The following is a 17,219-nucleotide window of genomic DNA, read 5'->3' as shown; positions in this document are numbered from 1 at the left end:
GAGAAACTACATGTTAAATGCCAAAATAGTGCTCAACACATAGTAAACACTTATTAATTTTTATCTATAATTGCTTTGTTATAAATGTTTCTTTTGTTTTTTTGAAAATTATTTTTAGCCAGGCGCAGTGGCTCAAGCCTGTAATCCCAGCACTTTGGGAGGCTGAGGCGGGTGGATCATGAGGTCAAGAGATCGAGACCATCCTGGTCAACATGGTGAAACCCCGTCTCTACTAAAGATACAAAAAATTAGCTGGGCATGGTGGCACATGCCTGTAATCCAAGCTACTCAGGAGGCTGAGGCAGGAGAATTGCTTGAACCCAGGAGGCGGAGGTTGCGGTGAGCCGAGATCACGCCACTGCACTCCAGCCTGGGTAACAAGAGCGAAACTCCGTCTCAAAAAAAAAAAAATTAAATCCTGGTCTAAGATTCTAATTTGCTAATGAGTACTTAGAACTTTTAAGAATGCAAAGTTCAGCTACAATAAATCCACAGATTTCTTTATAACTTTAAAAACATAAAAAAGCTTTAGAGAGATACTTCCTGGGCTGGTGCCCATTTTAATTATCGGAAGGAAATTAAGTATTTCCTACTGTAAAGGCTATCTTGAAGAAAGAATAAAAAGTGATCACCTTCCTAGAGCATGATTCATAATTCTTTAACCTAAAACATAATCATGTACCCCGTAATTATTTGTGTCTTTATTCTTGCTGTTTCCTGATCATCATCCATTTCTAGAAATAGTATTTATTGTGGTTTAAAAAAAGACTCAAGCTAGAGATACAGCCTTGTTATAGCCTCTTCTTACCTTGGTTCAGGAGAGTAAAAAGGGACCATTCGTGTAATTACCCATGCTGGTTTCTCAATGTTTTGATGCCTGTGGTTTTCATGGCTAATGGAGCGGCTGTAAATAAGGATCAGGTATTCATCAGTATTTATCAGTATTCATCACCATTAGTTCTTTGCTAAATTCGATGAGACTAAAATTATTGTCACCAGCAATTTAGCAGTGGGTTTTTAAAATGTTGTTAAAGGCAAACTTGTTATAAATTTGTAACAAATAGGTGAAATCTATAAAATCTTTAATTTATATTCTCCTTCTTATCAGTATAACATTCAGGCTTATCCAACAACAGTGGTATTCAACCAGTCCAACATTCATGAGTATGAAGGACATCACTCTGCTGAACAGATCTTGGAGTTCATAGAGGTATTTCAAATTATAGACTGTGTGGCAAGAAATTTGTCTGTTTATATGTACATTCTTATTTCATACTGTTTAATAGGATTTATTTTTTTCATGCCAAATCTATTTTCTGACAAAATGATTTTTATTTTTCTAATGTTTTACTCTTATTATATACTTGTCTGTAAACTCAAAATAAATCTGTGTTTTATTTGTTACCTGCTATGTATAGTGCCTTACAAACAATGGACACAGTTATTTATTAGGCATTTGCAGTATACTTTCACATAAAGCCTTGTTACCCCTTTGTCCTGTTTTCTCCAAAAACAAGTGTCTGGCATCTACAGCATCCTTTTTTTAACTCAGTAACACTCTTGATTAACCAAAATACTTAGAGGGATCTCTTAGAAAAAAGATGAAAAATTCTGGTTTGTTATCCTTTTAATGACCTTCAGACCCTGTCCTACTCATCTGTTTCTCCTCCTCTAAAGTACTGTTTTGTGTTGTTTTCCCAGCAAGCCACTTCATTAGTATTACCTGAGTGTTTTTAGGCTGAAGCTTTGTTAAAATATCATTTGGAACAAAGAATCTGTAGAAAGGTGTAGTATCTCCAGTCAGAATGTCAGAAAAATGAGATAGTAGGCTTTCCTTTAGTAATTAAAGAATCCTTTCCAAACCAGTCATTCTTGCTTCTCGAACAGAACTTCATGGCCTCTGTAGACACCCAGGCAGCCCTTGAAACTCTTGTATTATCCACGCAGAAACTTAAAGTCACCTCTTTTCCCTGCCTGTTATGATTTTAGTGATATATAGAGATAAAGGGAAAATAGACCTTGATTTTACAAAACTGATGTGCAAAATCCAAACTTAAAACATTTTAAGTTAGGGTTTACTTTCATTTTTTGAGATAATTCACGTTATATTTCTTTTATCTATCCTTAAGCATCTTTTGGTTTCTCAAAAACAGGAACTTTCTAAAGGACATACACAGATTGAGCAGCCCTAATCCAAAAATCTGAAATTTGAAATGCTCCAAAGTCTGGATTTTGTGTTTAGACTTGGGTTTCATCCCTAAGATAGATGAACATATTCCAAAATTCAAAATTTACAATACTTCCAAGTATGTTGGATAAGAGATACTCAATCTGTACCAACAATTTGCCAAGAGTATATGAACAGCTATGTTATATATATGTTATAATGGAAGCTGTATTCTCTTCAGGATCTTATGAATCCTTCAGTGGTCTCCCTCACACCCACCGCTTTCAACGAACTAGTTACAAAAAGAAAACACAATGAAGTCTGGATGGTTGATTTCTATTCTCCGTGGTGTCATCCATGTCAAGTCTTAATGCCAGAATGGAAAAGAATGGCCCGGGTATAGTAAAAATTGTTTATTTTAAACCTTATTTAAAAGAGTGTTTATTTAACAGAATTATTTTGAAACTGATATGAATTAACCCACAACTAAATGATTACTTAATAATAAGTAATTAATTATTACAGTTCTGATCATACCACTTTGATTCCAGCTCTGTTTCTGTCTGGTATGTGAATGGTATAGCCTACTCTTTTTGTGTGTGTGGCATTTGGTACGCTTTGTGTTTTTTGGTCAGTGAGGGAGAGAGTCTCTGGAGTGCAATGGCATGATCTCAGTTCACGGCAACTTCAGCCACCCAAGTAGCTGGGGTTATAGATATGTGCCACCATGCCTGGCCAATTTTTGTATTTTTAATAGAGACAGGGTTTTGCCATGTTGGCCAGGCTGGTCTTGAACTCTTGGCCTCAAGTAATCTGCCTACCTTGTTTCAAAGTGCTGGGATTACAAGCATGAGCCACGATGCCCAGTACATCTGGTGCTTTTGACTAAATTGTTGCCAACAACAACCCAAAAATTTACCTCATTTTTTTTGTTTAAATTTTTTTTACTTTTTTCAGCTTTGTTTTTAGAGCTTTAAGATATCACTTCCTCACATATTGTAGGACTTAAAAGAAAAAAAAAAGCCTTCAGCATATGTATTTAGAAAATTTCCTAAATATAGGCACAATGTTTTAAGTTGTAAAAGATTGGAAACAAATTGCTTCAATACCAGAATGGAAAATGCAATTACTAGTTCACATTTATTTACAAGATAAAAAATAAATCGAAGTTAAAGTGATTTCTAGTATCTTCACATTTAGGATTACATATTTTTGTGCTCTTTTCAATAAAGTTTTTAAGTTCAGGTGTGATTCAATATAATGTATTAGACACCCACAGTGCTTGTCTTCATTGGGAAGAGGAATTCTTTGAAATACTGCAAAGACTTTCATTAGTTGCTAGCACTTTGAATTTTAGAAATAGTTTTTCTCATGTAAGAGATAGATGAAGTAAACTGTTTAATCTGCAATAATTTTAGTAAGTACTTAATTATAAATTAGATTACAAATTCATTAGTATAAATGGTTTATTTTGTGTTAAACCCTTATCCATTTTTATTGGGTAAAAGTTACTGATAAATAATAGAACTATTTTACTATAATAATATAATGCTTATTTCTTTATTGTAAACATGTGTAAAAAGTTATGAAAGTAATCCTTTTTTTCTTTTACAGACATTAACTGGACTGATCAATGTGGGCAGTATAGATTGCCAACAGTATCATTCTTTTTGTGCCCAGGAAAATGTTCAAAGATACCCTGAGATAAGATTTTATCCCCTAAAGTCAAATAAAGCTTATAAATATCAGTAAGTATTCTCTCATATTTGAAGGCAATTATTATAATTATTTAATTATACACTTAACAGATAAGTTACCTGAACAAAATAAAAGTTAACCCAACAAATATTTATTGGAAGCCCAGTGTGTAAAGATACTGTGTTAATGAGCATTTCAGGAGATTACAATAGAGTAGTAAACTATGATTCTCAGACCTTAGAATCTAAGGTCTAGGAGTTATCTAAGGCTCAGATAACATCCCCAAGTCACACGGCTGCTAAGCTGGGGTTTGAATCCAAGTCTGTCTCAGAGCCCATGCTGTTTCCACAACACCATATGGTATTTCAGGTAGAAAACTCAAATGTAAGGTAGATACGATGAATGTTCTTAAAGAAGTAAAAATGAGCCATGGATTTCAAGGGAGGAAAGGATTACAACTGTGACAAAATTATGAAAGGCTGCATTTTGTAGGTAGTTTTTGACATGTATCTTTAAAAATGGGTAGGAATTTGACAGATAGCAATAACTTGAATAAAGATTCAGAAACTAAAACCTTGGACATTCTGAGTTTTGTGATTCCTGTAGGTCTGCAGGAGGTGTCCAGTAGACAGCTAGATGTTCTGAGCTGTGTAGGGCACAAAGATACCAAGACTAGAGAAAAATACATTTATGAAGCCTTGTAACCAGAATTTGTAGCTAGATATATTTGAGAAGAGAGATGCCATATGAAATCAATCAGTGTAACTTATTTGTTAAATTGCAACAGTAAGATTGTTTTTTAAAACTAGTATTTTTTCTTCTCTCAGCAGTTACAATGGTTGGAATAGGGATGCTTATTCCCTGAGAGTCTGGGGTCTAGGGTGAGTAATTAAAATATATATCATTGTATAAAATAGATTCAAAGCTATTTGCCCCCCTTTTATGTCAGTAGTTAAATTACTATGGGTAAGTTTCTAGCATTTTAAATTACTTAGTAAAGGATTATATTTACCAAGATAGTACTGTATTTTATTATATTGCCATTCCTTGATACCATTTTTAACTTAGAAAGTCTTATAATATTATTACATTTTAGATGTTTGCTTTGGTTTTATAAAATTAAAAATGAGTTTGATCCTTTCCCACAGATTTTTACCTCAAGTATCCACAGATCTAACACCCCAGACTTTCAGTGAAAAAGTTCTACAGGGGAAAAATCACTGGGTGATTGATTTCTATGCTCCTTGGTGTGGACCCTGCCAGAATTTTGCTCCAGAGTTTGAGCTCTTGGCTAGGGTAAGTCTTATCTATCTTAAATAATTCATATCAACATTCATGTTTTAATAATTAGATAAAACATTGTAAATGAATATTTTTTAGGTTTTTTTCTTAAATGTTTCCTCTAATTTTAAAAATAACTATTCTATTTCTATGACTATAATCACTGCAGTAGATTTCATCTTTCTTTGTTAAAGCTTTTAGCTAACATCTCTATCTTGGTAGACATCATCATCTACCTAGTCATAAAAGCCAGAAACTTCTCTCTTCTCTCTCTTATCTACTTCCTCTTCCCCACCCCAGTACCCTGTTGCCCCCCAGGCAGTCACTAGAATCTGTCAGTTCTATCTCCTAAATGTCTTTGAAATGTCATCTCTTATTCATCTCTACTTCTAGCCTATATCTTCAACCCTTTATCATCTCTTGCCTAAACTTAACCATATTTGCCTTTGAAATACAGTCTTCCCTTGGTATACTCAGGGAATTGGTTCCAGGAACCCTGCATTCCATACCAAAATCCATGCATGCTCAGGTCTCACAGTGGGCCCTCTGTATACAGGGTTTCACATACTATGAATACTCTATTTTCCATCTGCAATTGCTTGAAAAAAAATTCCCAGTTCAAGCAGTTCAACACAGTTCAAGCCTTTGTTGTTCAAGAGTCAGCTATAGTCTCATACTACCAGTCTACCTTTGTCAGTGCTGCCCTAGTCATCTTCTGAAATACTTCCCTCTGTGGCTTGCTAAGTTTCTTAATACGCATACATTGACTTCAGCTATCTGATATGAGCTCTATCTCTGTTGTCCACCTCACACCTTAGATTTCAGGTGTAACAGAGTACTCCAGGTTCTCTGAACATGTATCCTCATTTACTTGCCACTCCCTGTCTCTAAAATGCTCTGTCCTTAACTTGGTCATCTGTGGTTTTTTTTCTTCTTCCTGCAAAACTCAGCTCTGATAGCACTTCTATATTCTCTGCCCTTCTCAGTTAATCAGTGTCACCTGGATATGTTATCAAGTGTACTGATACAGAAGGAGCTGCATACCAATGGAAATACTTAGTTCTAGCAATTTTGGGTTTTCTGTTTGTTTGGTTGGGTGGTTTTGTTTGCTTTTGGTAGAGCACTGTCCATTTTCCTTTGTAAATGGCTGCCTCTTCTGGAGGGCAAGTTCCATGTTTTATTTATCTTTACATCCCCAGGGCCTAATTCAATAAATACTTATATAAACTTAACCTGAATACATACCCTCAGTGCAGTCTGAGTTTTTGGTTTTTCCTTCTATCGTAACAGTCTTTTTAGTGACTTAATCTAGATTGATAGCTTTGTTGCCTACCTAACACAAGGAAATCTTGCCACTAGTGGTTGGTATAAAACACTCATTTGGAATGAGAAAGTCAGCACCAGATCCACCAGTTCACACTAAAGCTTAGAATCCCAGACCATGGGAATTTTTTAGCAGAGGGATTTTAAAGGTCTTATTAGCTATAAAAGATTATTATTGTTATTAGCTGGTCCATCAGATAAGAGGTTTATTCTTTCCATTTTTTCTAGTCATTTTCTCTTATTCTTCCTTCTGTAATAATTCTATTTTACTCCATTTCTCATGTACTAAAAACTTTGCTTAGATATCAACTTTGTAATGCAACTCTGTAATGTATCTAGAAGATTATTAAACATGAAAAACATCACTCATTCAACAAATTTTAAGCACCAAGTGAAAAGCAGTTATGCTAAATAGTAGGGCTACATAACTAACTCCAGATGAAATAAAAGGAAAATGAAAAGAAAGAAATTCCATGTCTTTAAGGAGATTTTAATCTAGGGGAAAGAGAAAATACAAATAAATCTAAGTAATATAATTGCTGTAGTAAAATTAGAGTGAAGCTGAAACATGGGCAGAAGGATGTCAGTGATGCCAGAGAAAGATGTTTAGGGCACCAAAAACAGTATGGTGTCATCTCATAAGTAACTGGAAATAAAAGTAAACAATTAAACATTTTGTAAATGATACAGAAACTTATGAAAATAACATTTCTACATTTTTCTTTATTTTCAGTATCTGTGTGTCTGTGTGTCTGCCTGCCTACATGCCTGTGCCCTAACACAAGTTGGTCTGCATATTAGTGTACCCCTGCCTTGGGGATGTAACTAGAGGCAGCAAAGATACTTTAGTTGTCCTAAAGTGAGAGGTGATAACTTTAGCTAGGATTAGGGCAGTGCTGAAAGAAAGGAGGAGACAAATACAAAAGAGAAATAAGAATAAATAAGATTGAATGTGATAGATAAAGGATAGAGAGGAGTCTGGATACGCCTAGTTTTTGGCTTGAACTGAATGAATAAATAGGACAAGAGGAAGAGTGGGTTCAGAGGACATACTGTGTTTGGGTGTTTGTGTAGCATTCACCCAAAGCAGGCCAGTAGTTAGAAATGAAATAGAAGAGATAGATTGGGGTACATCAGCATATAGACATGTAAAACAACCCTGGACAACTGTTCACAATGAAAAGATTGTTGATGAAAGATGGAACTCAGATTGGATATTATAACTTGAGGGACAGATTAAGGAGATCCTCATGCTGGATAAAAGAAGAACAGTCAGAGGGGTAAGAAAGCCAAGAGAGAGTAGTGATAAATGCTGAGAAAAGAAAGGAGTGGTCAGCCTTGCACAGTCCTTCTGAGATTGTTAAGCAGATTATTACTTCCATCAGTATTGAGCCAGGAGTTGAGGTGGAAGTTGCCATTGCAGATACTTAAGCCAACTATTTTAATAAATTATCGGTTTAAAAAATTATCAGTTTAAAAAAAAAAAAAAGAAGAACTAGAAAGAAAAGAAAGAAAGGAGTGGTCAACAATAAATATCGGTTACCCAATAAAAAGACCAAAAAGTGCCTAGTTTGACCAGGCGGTCACTGGTGAACTCACAGCAATTTCCGTGGAGAAAGCAGTAAGCACTGAAGCCAGACTAATGTTGCCAAATAAGCAGACAATGGGGAAGCAGTGAAAGAGTAGACTGCTGCTCAGGAAAAAAAAAAAAAAAAAAGAGCGCGAACATGAGAAGTATGATGGTAGAAGAGCCAATGTAATCCAGTAGGGAATCCTTCTGTGATTACATTCATCTTCACTGGAGAATATGCGTTCTGACAGGGAGGGACTGGAGAATACAGGTGGAGTAGTCAGCCTCCACAAGACTTAAGAATGCCCCAAGAGTCCTACCACAGCATACCCCCAATGAAAGAAAGAAAGAATAGAAACAGAAACATGTTTATGATATGATGTGCCAGGTATGGGTAGCAGGAAGAAGTTGAAACATTTCAGGATAAAGCTGCTCAGTTTTCTTGATAAGGCAAAGGAGGGAAAGGTGGTGCTAGGTGAATAGGGGCTTAAAGGGATAATTTGGAAATAATCTTGTTTGAATAGGAAGAATTAAAATTTTTTAAATAAATTCTTAGATTCAAAATGTTTTATGTCCTATTGCTTTGTTGTTGCCAAAGTGAAAATGGCAAACTGTATTTTTCTTTTTCAGATGGTTAAAGGAAAAGTGAAAGCTGGAAAAGTAGACTGTCAGGCTTATGCTCAGACATGCCAGAAAGCTGGTATCAGAGCCTATCCAACTGTTAAATTTTATTTCTATGAAAGAGCAAAGGTATGTCCAGGCTTTCTTCTGTTCCTTCCCTTAGTAGTAGACCAAGCTCAAAAGATGTGTTTTGGTCTGAGTAATGGTTTTGTTTTTTTGTTTTTGTTTTTGTTTTTTCTATTTTCTGCTCCCTGTCATTTTTTAAAATATTTATTACATTATTACTGGTAAAAGTTTTTAAAATTTACATGTATACTAAGCGATCTTAAAAGGTTTTTTTGTGTCATGGTTGATACAGACTCAGTGGCCTTAACATTTTTATGCTAATGAATAGGAAAACTACTAAAAAGAGACATAACAAAGTATTATTAGTGATTATCTTTGGATGGTGGAATTCAAGATAATTTTCTTTCTATGAAAGGTTATGGTGACTGTTGAGGTCACTAAGAATATTCTGCTGCTTGGAATAATACTTCCTTGCTCTATTTCTATTCAGTATACTAAATATAAATACAATAACTTAGTAAAATATAAAATAACTGAAACTTAATAAAATATAAAATAACTTATTTTACTAAGTTTCAAAATAATGAGCTAACTTTGGCAGGGAGGAAAGAACAATGATAAAGTATTTGCCATGTACTCATGTTTTCTGGTAAAACATTGAAAAGAATTTAAAATAGTTTTATACTTTTTGAGGGAGAATTAGGTTAAGATCTAACGTTATTTATTGGGCATTATATTTTGAGAGAGGTAGGGCTAAATTAAGAAATTGCTTGATGAATTTCAGAAATCTAGAATTGCCACACATCTAGATTTTTCAGTAAAGGTTTTTGATCTGTCAAGAATCTGTCTCTGTCTTAAGAACAATCTAGCGCAAGCAGAATTTGATAGAGGTGAAAGGCAGTTTATACCAGAACTTAAGTCTTCGTTTCTTTGAATCAGCAGTTCTATTTCCCAGTTTTCAGAACAACTGAGAGATGGGTGACATAAATAGGGGTCTTCTTCAAATAATATCAGAGAAGTATCAATATAATGATCAGTCACAAGAGTTAACCATACCATAGACAGAGCTGTTTGCAAAGATATTACCATGTGTCCAGGGGAGTCCAGGGGACAAAATGAGGAACCAAACATCCCTGTCTAAATTGAAAGACAAGGGTGGCATTCAGCCATTGAGGCCAGACAGGAAGGCCAAAGTAGAATAACGATTGGAGTAAAGAGAAATACAAACCAGGAGGGCAGTTATACACAAACCAAAATCCTAGCTCAAAGTATGGGAATTAGGGTTCACACCAAGAATAAGAAAAGAGATGGCTCCAGATCCAAATAAGCAGGTCAGGATATACTGACCTGTTCCTTCCCCTGCCTTTCAGCCACGTTCCTGCTGTGGGCAGATGAAAACTAGGAGATACATGTTGCTTTCCAATATTGTCGTTGGTCATGGTTGGCGGTGCTAATTATTGTATTAGAGTGAAATGAGTTCAATTTTCTGGGAACATCTTTTCTTGTACAGTTTCGATGGTTTGAGACTCTTGGAGTCAGTGGTGCTTTTTTCTTTTTTTTCTTTATTTTTGGACAAAGTTTCCATAACACTATTACTAGTATTTATTTTAGGTACATTATGGGTTTACTGCTTTTGCAGCATTGTTCCCTTCAAGAGAAGAAATTTGAATTTCAAACGCATCAAGTTTGGGAACAAAAGAACTTGAAAGCATATTTAATCACGTTTCTTAGGTGGAAATGTTATGTTTTGATTAAATACTTAAAAGATAACAAGTGTTTTTAATTTTAGAGAAATTTTCAAGAAGAGCAAATAAATACCAGAGATGCAAAAGCAATCGCTGCCTTAATAAAGGAAAAATTGGAAACTCTCCAAAATGAAGGCAAGAGGAGTAAGGTAAGGACTAAGCCTAGAGTTGACTTTTGGCAAAAGTTAGCAAAATTTATTTTTTCCTATACATTACATGTATCCATAGACAAGCAAAGTAAGGCATCAGAAAATAGTAAGATAGCTGAAAATTCTACTTTGGGAAATAGGACAAACAAAATGTAGCCTAGACACTGAGTTGCTTTTAAAAAAATTAGACAAGTAAAACCACTTAACAAAAATAGTGGCTCTGGTCCATACAAAAACATGTAAACAGATGTTCGTAGCAGTATCATTCATAATAGCAAAAAAGAATGAAACCAAATGTTTATCAACTGACAGATAAATGAGATGTGGTCTATCTATACAGTAGAATATTTTTAGCCATAAAAGAAATGAAGCACTGATCTTATGCTACAACATGGATGATCTTTGAAAAATGCTTAATGAATGAAGCCAGTCACAAAGGCCAGATATTAGATAATACTATTTATGTAAAACATCTAGAATAGATTAATCCATAGAGACAAATGTAGATTAATGGTTGCCTGGGGCTGAAGTGGAGTAGGGTGGAAAAGAGAGCAGAAATGGATTAAGTGCTAATAGATAGTAAGGAGTTTATTTGGGGAATATGGAAAATGTTTTAAAATTAGGTTGTAATGATAGTTGGACAACTCTGAATATACCAAAAGCCACAGAACTCCTTTAACTGTGGGAGTTTTATGGTATGTGAAATATGTCTCAATAAAGCCATTAAAAAAAAAAACAGTGACTGTGGTCATAAATTTAAATTTTTTTCCAATGTGTAAATAAAGCATTTATTCCTAAAAAGGAATAAATATACTGGAACCTCATAACATATTTTAGATAGCAAATTTTCTTTTGTTCTTGGTTTAGTCAAGATGTATTGAAACTCATATTTGTCTTGGCCCCTCTTTGAAACTTTAATCTGTCAAGAAGTAGGACAGCCTCTTTCCTACTACTCTTCAGAAGGCAGTTCAGTTTTACCTTTTTCAAATCAGTGTTACTGTAGGTCATGCTTAAAAGAGAACAGAGTCTATGAATGTTGGAATGCTTTTAAAGTGGAATTTAATACAATCACATGAGGTATCTTGGATTCTTTCCCTATAAGGCAAAAGAAGGACAAAACTCAGCCTCTGGAAATGGCTAGAGAAGTCTGGCTTTGTAACACCATATTAGAATATAGGTTCTACTGTAATACAGTTCAGAACTACACACCCCAATAGACAAAAACCTTACAAACTACTTCAAGAGTATTTTTACAAATCTAAAAGGTAGGAAAGAATTATGAGTCCATATTTTCGTGGTTCCACTGAACAAACATGTTTTTCTAGTGTTTTGCTATATTAGTTTTCTCAAGATATTTTATTTTGAAATGTAAAACTTTGATCTCATGTTAAATATTTGAAATTTTAAAATTGTCATAATCTAGATTATAACTGAAATTAAGTTAAAGGGCATACCAAATATGCTTGAAATTATGTAAACCTATATAGTTAGCAATATCAGCTGTGGGCAGGTAAGAACTAGGAGATAATCTTTTCTTTTTCATTGTTATGTTTTGGCAGAGTATGTTTCATGTCATGATCCATTAGATAAGAATATTGAGTATTTCTGAAAAAGTAAAATGTTGGTTAGTTTGTGGTATTTTACCTTGTTTTTAACATTACAAACTCATACTTTCTCCTTTCTCTATCACCTTTACATTATTATAGGATGAACTTTGATGATTTTGAAGATGAAGAAAAAATTTAAAAGAAATTCTGACAAATGACATCAGAAGACACCTATTTAGAATGTTACATTTATGATGGGAATAAATGAACATTATCTTGGACTTGCAATTGTACTGCCAGAATTATCTGCAGCACTGGTGTAAAAAAAGGGTCTGCAAACTTTTTCTGTAAAGGGCCAGATTATAAGTATTTTAGACTTTGCAGGCTATAATATATACATGAGAACAAGAATCGAGTCATCATTTATTCTCTGTTACTTGCTTTTAACAACTCTTTAAAAAATATTAAAACCATTCTAAGCTCAGAGCCATACAAAAGTAGACCAGATTCAGTCCATGGACCATAGATTGCTGTCTCCCACTATGGGCTCACGATGTTTCATGTGGCTGGCTGGAACATGAGTCTGCTGTGCTATTATCTACTTAAATGTCTACATTGTATAAAGTGCACTTTCACTTCCCATTTTTTTGGCTGGCCTGAAAAGAGGTAACGGTTTTTGGTCACTTGTTCTCCTAAAAATGCTATCTTTGACCATATGTTTATATTTTGTTTTAAAAACATTCATGATGTGGCAAAGTAAACATACCCTGTTATGCTATATTATGATGAAGGGACTATTCATTGTTTTCTTTTCTTCTTGAAGGTTGAAAAAAATGCTTTTAATTTTTCACAGCTGAGAAACAGTGCAACAGTATATGCACATACAGTAAGTATACGAATTTGAGCAACAGTCAGTGCTCAAATTCTGTAGCTTGCCATATCATCCAGGAAAAGCTGAGGGAAAAAAATTATAGCAATTATTGGGCATTGTAGAGTATCCTAAATATATTATCAAGTATTTAGAGTTTTCTATTTCAAAGATACATGTATTCATGTATTTTTCTGAAATTGTTTTTATAGAAATTTTCCTGATAGTTGATTTTTGAGGCATCTTTCTAATATTTACATATTTGCCTTCTGAACTTTGTTTTGACCTGTATTTCTTTATTTGTATTGGGTTTTTTCCACAGTTTTGGTTTTTCACTCCTGTCCAATCTATTTATTATTCAAATAGGAAAAATTATTTTCCAGGTTTGTTTTATTGTGGCTTATGATAGTGTAGTTATTCCAGTTACTAGTTTACTGTCAGAAGGCTGCCTTTTTCAGATAAATATTGACATAATAACTAAAGTTATTTTTATAAGAAAATCAAGTATATAAATCTAGGAAAGGGATCGTTTATTTCTGTGTTGTTTAGACTCAATCACAAATTAGTCAGTAACATAGTTATTTAGTTATAATTCAGAGTGTATAGAATGGTAAAAATTCAAAAGAGGACAGTGAATTTAAAAACTTACAGTTTTTTTCAAAAACCTGTTAGAATATGCTTTATTGTGTTTGGAAAAGGTTTTTTTTTTCTCTTCAATATCATTTTACTCTGCTCCCCAATATTTCCTCATAAAAGTGATTATAACCATAATTAATATTAAAATAGAGTTTGTTCTTCATATTCTCCCATCTTTTTATCTACTATATACTCAACTCTGTGTGGATTCTGCTGTATGCCTGCGGGCATACATAGAACTGTCACCACTTCTCACACTTAACACCAGCTTTTTGAATTAATATCAGTAATGGCAAGAGCCTTTTAATTCTCAAATTTTTAAAGCCTAGAAGTTCTACCAGATTGGCTTGTTTCTATAAGAATTCCAAAATGGAATGCCTAAAGAACTCTTACTTGGGTAAATATTTACTAAAATGTACTGGCTATGGGCATATCACCGCACTGGACACTGAGGAGTATACAAAAGGAATCTAAGACATGGTCCCCATCTCCCAACTGTCTATAATTCTCAGTTTTATCACTGAACTCATAAGGTGCTTACATTACTACCTATAAATAAGTTTCCTGCACTTATTAGTTGAGAAATATTTTAGGCAGTAAATAAAACAGTAAATATTTTGTGCCCTATAATTTGACCTGAGCTATGTGCCTTTGGAATCAGCTGTAAGCCAGGGCCCTCTGGGAGTCATGTTAAGTAACATGTATCATAAAGTGACATACATCAGGGTTATCTTATATAGTCATATCAGTGTTATTGGGTCTTTCAAAAACAGCTGGCAGATTTAGCTTTTAATGACTACTGATGCAGTGGATCGAGCACCTCTAAGGAGTACCAAGTATAATTTGCCTCTCAGCAACATGATTTTTGTTTGCAGCTGACCCTGCGTAACATGGTACCAATTCTAGCTGACCAGAGCACGTTCTGTCAGGCAGCCAGTCTTGGAAATTAGGTCCATTTAAAGTATGTGGTATACAGCCACGTATGGTGGTGTGTGCCTGTAGTCCCATCTACTTGGGAGGCTGAGACAGGAGGGATTACTTGGGCTCAGGATTTCTAATCCAGCCTGAACAACATGGCAATACCCCATCTCTAATAAACAAGTTGTGTTTTGGGCATTAATGATGTTTGTCTTTTCTAATTTCTCATATTTTGTTTAGGTCTTTCATAGCTTTTTTATTTAAAGGTATATGGTTAAAAGTAAAATGAAATGGTTAACAACTTTTTATATTGTCGAAATTTTTTTTAAATTTGCTCTTTGTTTTCTGACCATGCTCAAAGTGGGAATTTTCTTAGAAGTACAATTATTTTAAAAAAATACATTTTTTCCTATGGGACACACATTTCAAAGATGTTTAGTACAGTAAATTTTTCATAAAAGTGTATTATTTTAAGTCATTTTAATAGAATTTTTGTGTAATATTTAGTGTAGTCTTAGTTCTTAAATCTGCCAACAAAACCAGATAAATGTCTTAAATTAGGCACATTTATTCCACTGTGTTAATAAAAAGATTAACAAAATGCATTTTAATTTTTTATGCTTATAGAATATTGATAATGAAGATGAAAAGTAAATAACCTTTCTGATAATATTCTACTTTACACATATACTGAAAACTTACATATACCCAAATTCTTCTAGTGAAGAAGTTTGTAATATGGTTTGGATGTTTGTCCCTCCAAATCTCATGTTGAAATGTGATCCCCAATATTGGATGTGGGGCCTAGTGGGAAGTGTTTGAGTCATGGGTTCTGATCCTCCATAAATGGCTTGCTGCCTTCCCCAGTGATAATGAGTGAGTTCTTGCTGTGTTCATTCCTGCAAGAGCTGGTTGTTAAAAGGATTCTTGCACCACCACTTCCTCTCTCTCTCTCATTGTGTGACATGCCTGCTCCCCCTGTGCCTTCTACCATGAGTAAAAGCTCCCTGAGACCTCACCAGAAGCTGAGCGGATGCTGTGTTATGTTTACACAGCCTGCAGAACTGTGAGTTAAACATTTTTTCTTTATAAGGTAACCAGTCTCAGGTATTCCTTCATGGCAACACAAAACAGACTAATACAGTTTCTTTTCAGTAAGAATTACAAAATTTATACCAATAACCAAGCTGAGTATAAATGTTATTAATCGTACACAAAAATATGTTTCACTGGCTTGAGTCATTTTTCTATTTAACACTGAATTTATACTTAGATTCTTGTACTGTCACTGAGTTGCTTTGGGAACAGCTAGGTATATTTTGTGAATGGTGAACTGGCCTACATCAGTATGGACTCCAGGAATTCATCTTTAAACCCACTTGATAGCATTAAGTAGTCATTTGAGTGCATCACCTAGTAGCCTGTGGTCCTGAAAGTTAGTAATCATCCTCAAAAAGTCTATGTTAACTAACTACTGATAATCTTCATTAAACAACTGCTTTTTTTTATATATGCACTTTAAGTTCTGGGATGCATCTGCAGAACATGCAGGTTTGTTACATAGGTATACATGTCCCATGGTGATTTGCTGCACCTGTCAACCTGTCATCTACGTTAGATATTTCTCCTAATGCTATCCTTCCCCTTACCAACAAGCACCTGTTGTGTGATGTTTCCCTCCCTATGTCCGTATTTCCTCGTTGTTGTGAGTGAGAACATGTGGTGTTCGGTTTTATGTTCCTGTGTTTGCTGAGATGATAATTTCCAGCTTCATCCATGTCCCTGCAAAGCACATTAACTCATACTTCTTTTTATGGCTGCCTAGTATTCCATGGTGTATATGTGCCACATTTTCTTTATCCTGTCTAACATTAATGGGCATTTGGGTTGGTTCCAAGTCTTTGCTATTGTGAATAGTGCTGTAGTAAACATACGTGTGTGTGTGTTTATAGAATGATTTGTAATCCTTTAGGTATATACTCAGCAATGGGATTGCTGGGTCAAATGGTATTTCTATTTCCTGATCCTTCAGGAATTGCCACACTATCTTCCAAAATGGTTGAACTAATTTACACTCTAACCAAACAATGTAAAGCGTTCCTGTTTCTCCACATCCTCTCCAGCATCTGTTGTTTCCTGACTTTTTAATGATCACCATTCTAACTGGGCTGAGATGGTATCTCATAGTGGTTTTGATTTACATTTGTCTAATGACCAATGATGATGAGCTTTTTTTTTTTTTTTTTTTCATGTTTTTTGGCCACATAACTGTTTTCTTTAGAGGAGTTTCTGTTCATATCTTTTGCCCACTTTTGGATGGGGTTGGTTTTTTCTTGTAAATCTTTAAGTTCCTTTTAGATTCTGGATGTTAACCCTTTGTCAGATAAATGGATTGCAAAAATTTTCTCCCATTCTATAGGTTGCCTGTTCATTCCAATGATAGTTTCTTTTGCTGTGCAGAAGCTCTTTAATTAGATCCCATCTGTCAGTTTTGGCTTCTGTTGCCATTGCTTTTGGTGTTTTAGTCATGAAGTCTTTGCCCATGCCTGTGTCCTGAATGGTATTGCCTAGGTTTTCTTCTAGGGTTTTTCTGGTTTTAGGTCTTACATTTAAATCTTTAATCCATCTGG

General features: G+C 34.5%; 1 protein-coding gene across 1 annotated transcript in view; it reads left to right on the top strand.

The window, feature by feature from the left end:
• DNAJC10 (DnaJ heat shock protein family (Hsp40) member C10) overlaps positions 1–13,834 on the top strand; it is a 55,526-nt gene extending 41,692 nt beyond the window's left edge. Inside the window, exons 17-24 of the mRNA XM_003921795.4 lie at positions 1,109–1,210; positions 2,409–2,564; positions 3,782–3,915; positions 4,693–4,746; positions 5,014–5,161; positions 8,670–8,789; positions 10,516–10,620; positions 12,327–13,834. Coding sequence (XP_003921844.1) covers positions 1,109–1,210; positions 2,409–2,564; positions 3,782–3,915; positions 4,693–4,746; positions 5,014–5,161; positions 8,670–8,789; positions 10,516–10,620; positions 12,327–12,338 — 831 coding nt within the window. The 3' untranslated portion in view covers positions 12,339–13,834. The remainder of the gene's footprint in view (positions 1–1,108; positions 1,211–2,408; positions 2,565–3,781; positions 3,916–4,692; positions 4,747–5,013; positions 5,162–8,669; positions 8,790–10,515; positions 10,621–12,326) is intronic.
• Positions 13,835–17,219: the final 3,385 nt, after the last annotated feature.

Source organism: Saimiri boliviensis, chromosome 5, assembly GCF_048565385.1.
Source record: "Saimiri boliviensis isolate mSaiBol1 chromosome 5, mSaiBol1.pri, whole genome shotgun sequence".
Lineage (NCBI taxonomy): Eukaryota > Metazoa > Chordata > Mammalia > Primates > Cebidae > Saimiri > Saimiri boliviensis.
Note: the sequence above shows the minus strand (reverse complement) of the source record. Positions and strands in the feature narration are given on the sequence as shown.